The sequence below is a fragment of the Nesoenas mayeri genome, assembly GCF_963082525.1.
Source record: "Nesoenas mayeri genome assembly, chromosome: 7".
In the NCBI taxonomy this organism is placed as follows: domain Eukaryota; kingdom Metazoa; phylum Chordata; class Aves; order Columbiformes; family Columbidae; genus Nesoenas; species Nesoenas mayeri.
In genome coordinates this window covers 22,186,388-22,193,364 of record NC_137551.1, presented here as the reverse complement: position 1 = coordinate 22,193,364, position 6,977 = coordinate 22,186,388, and the positions used below count along the sequence as shown (strand labels likewise).

Here is a 6,977-nt window from a genome sequence, read left to right as displayed (position 1 = left end):
GTGTCTTAGAAGCGGAAGGCTGCACTTCTTATCATTCAAGTATGTGCCATAAAGGGGTAAAAATAGGGACGTTGAGGATAAGAAAGCTGAAACCAAGGCACCTGCTACCCACAGAAGGAAACTTGGGAATTAAATAAGACCTAGAGTATCTTCTATTTTGAATACTGAAAATCTTCACTTATGAGAGTAAATGATTTGCCTGTAAAGCCTCTGAGATTACTTATTTGAGAAAAGGTTTGCAGGATTTAGGCTCCCGAATTTACCATGCAGACTAAGTTCTGTTTACTGAGTTTTATAGAAGCTGAAAATGCCAAAGTTGGCTGAGAGAATTAGATTTCAATACTATTAAACATTTACAGGACGTCCTAAATCCCCATCCTTTAGTTTGTGACCTAAATAGAATTGATTAAACAGAAAAGTTGAAATAAGGTATTCATATCATATCACTATTGCCAAATACTGCATAGTTCATTCAATTTCACAATATTTTAATCCAGTATTTACTTTGCCATGATATATAGTGCAGACTATTTACAATGATTGCCATTCTTTAAATGACAGTTTTCCTTTAAAGCAAGCAGCAACAACAACAACCAGCCTCATACCCTGCTTCAAACCTTGTTTGCAAGGATTTTGATTTGTATCACTAATGTACAGATTTACACAGAGCAGAAAAAGGAGGTGTTCTTATTCTTGGAGCTTCTTGTATACTACCTGCAGCCACATTCTGCCACTTTCATCCCTTCATAGTTATATATCAAAGTGGGCACACCAGCATCATCCTTGTAAAGAATGGAGATTGAATCCAATTTAGTTGGAACACAACAGGCCTTGGAAGCTTTCTTTGGGTTTTGAAGATGGACGAGAGTTTGGACAATAGCATGTTTTGTTGGGGTAACGTTATCTGTCAGAGGGAAGAAGCAACCTCCTTTACACTCAAAAGCTTCATAATCTTTTGGAGCAATGATCCAGGAATCCCAGCCAATCTCTTCGAAGTTCACATGGAGGGAAGTTCTCCGGCAGTGGTTGGCACCGATGCTTCTCTTGCTTCTGGAGGAATGCTGGTGGGGCCCAGGGATGGTCTTTTCTTCTCCCTGTTCTTCCTCTTCAGATGAAGTGTTGTTCTTTCCTAATTTCTTTAGCACACTTTCTTGTTCATGAACAATCATGTCCCGGAGTTCCACTTTGGTCTCTTTTGTCCCATTGCTGCGGTCATTGGAGAACACTATTAATAGCGGCAGATTTTTAGTGTCAGGGGTAACGCTGATATCCAGCTTCCCACAAGTGAAACCACCCAGAGCCTTACTCTTTATAACAACCTCCAGTTTGTTTTTAGTCTTCAGTTTGTCTGCTCTGACCCATCTTTTCACAGCTCTGGAGACTTCAAACATCTCCCAACCACACTCCTGGATATTGTGGGAGACAAGGAAAGATTTGGTACTTTCTGGATTTTTCCCGTGGTCACTATCTAGAATATCATAAATGACCATGTTGCCTTCCAGCCTGGAGAGAGACCCAGCTTCTCTGTGACAGGAGATATAAATTCTCAGTTCAGCTCTCGTGATTTCCTCGTATCGTGGAATAGAGATGTTGAAGAGCAAGATGTGTTTCTGAAATGGATTTTCTTCTGGTGAAGCTAAAGAAACAACATCTGCAATAGGAAAGTAAAACACGTGGTTACAATGCTTCTGGCTGTCCAAGTAACTTGCTGTTAAGAGACTCAGGATGTATTTTGCGTGTAAATTAAGAATCTGGCTACCCAGCTTAAAAAAAAAAAAAAAAGTTTTCTGGCCAAGTTTGAAGGGCAGGGAGTAGAAAGTGGAAATTGAGGTGCCTGGTGTTGCAAGCATTTTCATCAAGATTGCATGGTTAGGTGAGTGTGTGAAGTCTGCCTAGAACAAGCTGTGAGTGATGCTGGTCAGTGTTAAGTATGTAATTAAGGCATCTTGGGAGTGTTGCGGTTTCGCAGTTTCCTAAAGAGATTTTTACACAAATAATTCCTAAAATACTCTATGAATTTCCTGTCTTATCATCATCATATGGGATGAATGGCCCTCCCAATGCTAAGAAGCATGTTACATATTTAAGTGTCTCCAACAATTACCTGTGCTGAGGCTTTTGTTGTTGTCTTCAAATAACTTTGAAAGCTGCTTGGATTACTGAGAGTTTGGGGAAATAGAAAAGCTTTTGAAAATTCTAAAGCTTCAGGGTCTAAATTAAGACTTGGTGATAAACAACATTTAATGGCCAGGTCCCAGTCTTTTCCAGGCTGAACTTACTGAGCTTGCCAAGGCAACTCTGCCTTTGGAGGGGCAGATACTTGACTGGAAGCTCAGATTGGCTGTGTTCAAAAGTCCTCACTGTCTGATATCTGTTTGGTCAATGTAAGGTTATTACTCAATCATGATTGGTTTTTAATTGGCTTATGTTGACACTTCTTCACAGTGTTTACCCACAAAAGCAGTGAGAGAGGAGAGTGAGTTATGGAAACTATAATCTAGTTTATACTGTTAAGGTTTCTTTCCATTTCAGGACTAGGGGCACTAATTTGGAGATTTGGAGTTCTTCATTGTGATGTTAGCTGTGTAGGTGTATTTTTCTTATAAATAGAAGCTTCGATTCTCCCTGTCTTATTTTTATCACAAGGATTACATTTACTTCTAACTTTTTTACTGCTACTTATGATGGAGGTTTTAAAAGTCTGTGTAGTGTTACACAGACAGAGATCTTGAATATTTTTGGTTGAGACAAGCTTGACTACCAATTTCCATTTAAATCTTTCCACCTCAACTAGAATGTTGGGGGAGCACTGCTGTTCCTTCTTCGGATCCAGAGACACATTTCTGAGTTGACTGCTGCGGTTTTTAAGTATTAGAAGAATCACCCAAAAGCAGAGCTCTCTAGCATGGATGTCTCAATTATAGATGATCATAAGTTTGCATTCTAACATTAAAACTCAGTTCCAAATTTCTAGCTTTGAGAAACATGATTCATATAAGCCATTATTCAGTGCATCATCTCAGTTGATGCTTTTGAGAAAAGAATATTGTACAGTAAAAATATCAAAGAAGAAAACTAAAGGTAATTGTATTTTTTTTAAGACTGAAAAAACTAAAGAACAAGACTACAATCCAAAATTTTAATGTTTCATTTCTAAAAAATCTGTGGAAGTTAGGCACTCAGTTCACTCTGAATTTCAAAAGAATCTGAGTACCTACTGTCCATCCACGTACTTCAAAATTTCTAGTCCACATATTTAAGATTTCTCCTACCTTCAGTGCTGAAGCTCCTTACAATATTGGATGAGGGGATGGAGGACTTGTCTGCAGCATATCTATTGTATAAATCAATCATGAACTGTGGTGGTTCTTCTTTGGTCTTCACTTGTGAAGGGACTCTTGACATATTCAAACTTCTTAGTAAATCTGTCTTCATATTCTCCAGCAAAGACTTAAAGTCAAAATGAGTCTCATCTTCCACTTCCCCAGGATCATGAAAGCGTGCATCAGACTTTCCCATAGCTGATAACTTGTCCCAGTCCTCCAAAGGCTTGCCTCTTGTCAAACAGGCAATGATGTTGAAAACAGACAGTGCCGCTAATACTCCAAAATAATGCATTTCTTTTATATTTACTTTCTGATGGAGAGACAAGAGGACAAGGGTATTTTAGCTGATTAAAAATGTTGTTTCATTACAGAGAGAGGAAAGGAGATGGAAGGCAAACAACTGGAATGTCCTTTGCAAATCACTTTCTTGTGCTCTTTTTGCAGTCTGCTTCAAACCCCAGCCTCTTGTCAGTTGTCAAGCAGATTGGCTGTACACTTGCCCTTATCAGAGTCATTGATGCCATGCTTCAGCTTCTGTTATCTAGCAAAGCTCTTAGTTAATGAAGATTCTATAAACATCTGACAAACACATGTGGCTGGTGGGAAGGACATTGTATATTGTAGAGAATCCACATTTCATTTTAGGGTCATCATGGCTTAATTACACTCTTCCGTCACTTCCTTGCCAACAAAGAGAAGCTCTCTTAGGGACGTAGAAGATTAAACTGTTTTCATCAAGACGAGAAAACAGAGATCTAGAACAAAGTTACTTTATTAGCTATTAGTAAATAACATCTCTGAAATCTTTATTACAGTCCCTTCTCATGTCGTCAGAAAATACCTGATCATTTGAGAGAGACCTGTGATTCTGCAAGACGTGATTTCATGACAATACAAACAACCTTAAAACTACTTTTATCAGTGAAGAACTATTGTTTGTACACAGTGAAATATCTGTTTTGTGTCAAGTTTGCTTCATGTTGTTTGCAGGCTTGTCCATTTTTGGTTTGAATGCTTTGGTGGATAGAAATTCAGTCTTGTTCTTATAGTATCTTATGTCATATATTTCTTAGATTTTTTGATCGTCAATCCAGTCCAAGAACAACCAGTCATTATTTCAGTGACCTCAAAATGAAGGTGGAACTGGGCCTTCTAAGGCCACACAGAAAGTAAAAGCTCTCTGTGCAGATGCAGAAGATTATCTATGAAAATACTGTTAGTTATGAGAAGAATGGGTCAAGGCAAAAATACAACACTGGTGACAGAATTTCTTATGATACAGAAGAGATAAACCTAGTTTATTTATAGACAAAAATATCACTCGCTATCTTAATGAATGCATTATGATTTAATCTAATGATGCATAAGTATTTTAGCCGTACTATTAATGTATCATTTTTTCTAAGAACAATGGAATCCATACTGTACACGATCCATAAAGTCTGAATAGTATTATGAGCTTTTACATTTAAAAAATCTAATTGCAAAGAAGCAGAAAAGATTTTGCTATTTTTCTCTAGTTTTTTAGCAGTTCATACACAGTGTTTAAAGTGATCCCAGACTTCTCAAATACTCACGTCTGTTAGGTGACAACTGGGAACCAAGATCCTGGTTAATTATGTTCCTGTGGTGTAAAGTCAGAAAGGATTATTCGGCATTGATCCTGGTCTCCTGCATAGCAAGTCTGCTATGTTTTACTCAAGGCCTTTGTGTTTCCCACCAGTGTGCAGAGCCCAATTACTTCTGTTTGTTCAAAATGTAACTTTCTAAGAGTCTCCAGAAATTACCTGAAGATATCAAAGAACTGAAGATTTCTTCATTTTTTGTAGCATTTCTCTAGAAGATTATCACTTACACTTAAAAAAACATGGTGCCTCATTTATTATTTCATTGTTCCTGGCTTCATTTCTAGACAGGAGTTCCTGTAACTTTGTGGCTGGCTGAAGGAGCCCCATAGCACTGGCATTTTCTCCCTGTTAAAGTACTTGTACAGTGTAATCAAGTTACTTCCCAGTTTGCTTTCTGATAAAATAAACAGATTGTGCTTTTTCGTCATATTATCAGACATTTTCTCTAACTGTCTTTGTTTCTCTTTCATGTCTCTTTCAGAATTTGAATGTTTTTTTTGCAAAAGGTGAACACTAGGGCTATATATAGTTTTCCTAGTGGCAGTCTACCAGTGCCACATGCAGATATAAAATCTCCTTTCCTGATGTGGTTCACTACCCAGGGGTGTATCTTTCCAAAGCCTGCATTAGTCCTCTATACATGGCATCACCATGAATGCTAATACTATGCTGTGATACCTGTGATACCATGATACCCACCAGAATTGTTTTAAGAGTTATGGATTTCAAGGCTGTAGTCATCTACTCAGTAGCAGCAGCCTCAATTCCATGTGCCCAAGTACTAAGTTCTGCATCTGTCTACCTTAAAATGAATTTTGATTACATAAAGTGCAGCTAGATCAAATAAACTATATAAATACCTCTCACTGTCTTCTGCAAATGCTGTGGGCTTGTTATATACAGAATTCCAGTTCATATATAAAGATGTCAAATAGTGTCAGGCCAAGTGTCAGCTTTGCAGAAAGTTTACAATGAACAGTTCCATTTAGTGGCAATTCCTTTGAAAGCTGCTGTTTGAGGTTTGGCAGTGAGACATTTGTTAATTCCTGTGATACACAAATATGTTAATATTGTCCAGTGGATTCTTTTAACTATGCAGTCTTGCGCAAGTGAATTGAAATACTTCATGAAAACCCAGGTACATTCTGGCTGTTGCTGTTACCTCTGGCAATTAAACTGTGGCCACAAAAAATGAAATTTGATTTGTTTTAGGAAAAAAGTCCTTAACGCTTTGCTGGTGAATATCACCTGTTTTCCTGTTTTCTGTCTTTAATCATCCCATATCAATGTATACTTAATTATTTTAGGACTAGTTAGTGGCATTATCTTGACCTGCCAGTGTAAGTGTTTGTTGATAGTCACTTTCTCTACAAATCAAAAGATCTGTTGGAACCAAGAATGTGAGGGTATCAGCATCTCCCAACAGCAGCTGACTTCATTTGTGCCTTTTCAAATGTAGTTTCCTTTTCCATAGGAAGATTAGACATCCAGATACCAAAGACACAGAAAGTAGTAGCCAGTTCTACACAAATATGGGTTTTAGACATTGTTTGCTTTAGAGAATTTACTGGTACAGCTAAACGCTAAACGAAATACGTAAACTTTACTAATAAGAGAGTTTTATTGCTTGTGTAGTAAGGGTATGCCTTGAGAGCTATGCCACTTACAAGTATAATTTTGTTTGACCCATGCTAAGTAACACAGATATGCCAACAAACCTTTAAATGCAGACTAAACCTTTCAGAATTTTATAGGTATCTTAATGAATATAGGAGTAGCATTTTCCCTTATGCTCTATAGACCTTATAACAGATCATAGTATCTCTTTCCTAATTGCTTACATCAGGACATCTTGGAAAGTCAGCTTGTACCCAAGGGTTAATTCAAGATCTGGAAAAGATTCCTTGAGGAAAACAAAATGCAATAGATGAGAACATAAGCACACTAGGCTAATATGTCATTCTGTTCAGAGCTGGTGCTAAATGGGAGCAAGACTAGACCTACAGAAAAGGGTAAGTTTTTA

The 6,977-nt window shown here is 37.6% G+C and overlaps 1 protein-coding gene across 1 annotated transcript; it reads right to left on the bottom strand.

The window, feature by feature from the left end:
- Window positions 1-710: 710 nt before the first annotated feature.
- On the bottom strand, window positions 711-3,618 carry GDF2 (growth differentiation factor 2; the record flags this gene model as incomplete). The annotated part of the gene is made up of 2 exons (XM_080348158.1): window positions 711-1,651; window positions 3,273-3,618. The coding sequence occupies 2 exons, from the start codon at window positions 3,616-3,618 to the stop codon at window positions 711-713; spliced, it is 1,287 nt and encodes a 428-aa protein (XP_080204284.1).
- Between the last annotated feature and the right edge of the window lie 3,359 nt (window positions 3,619-6,977).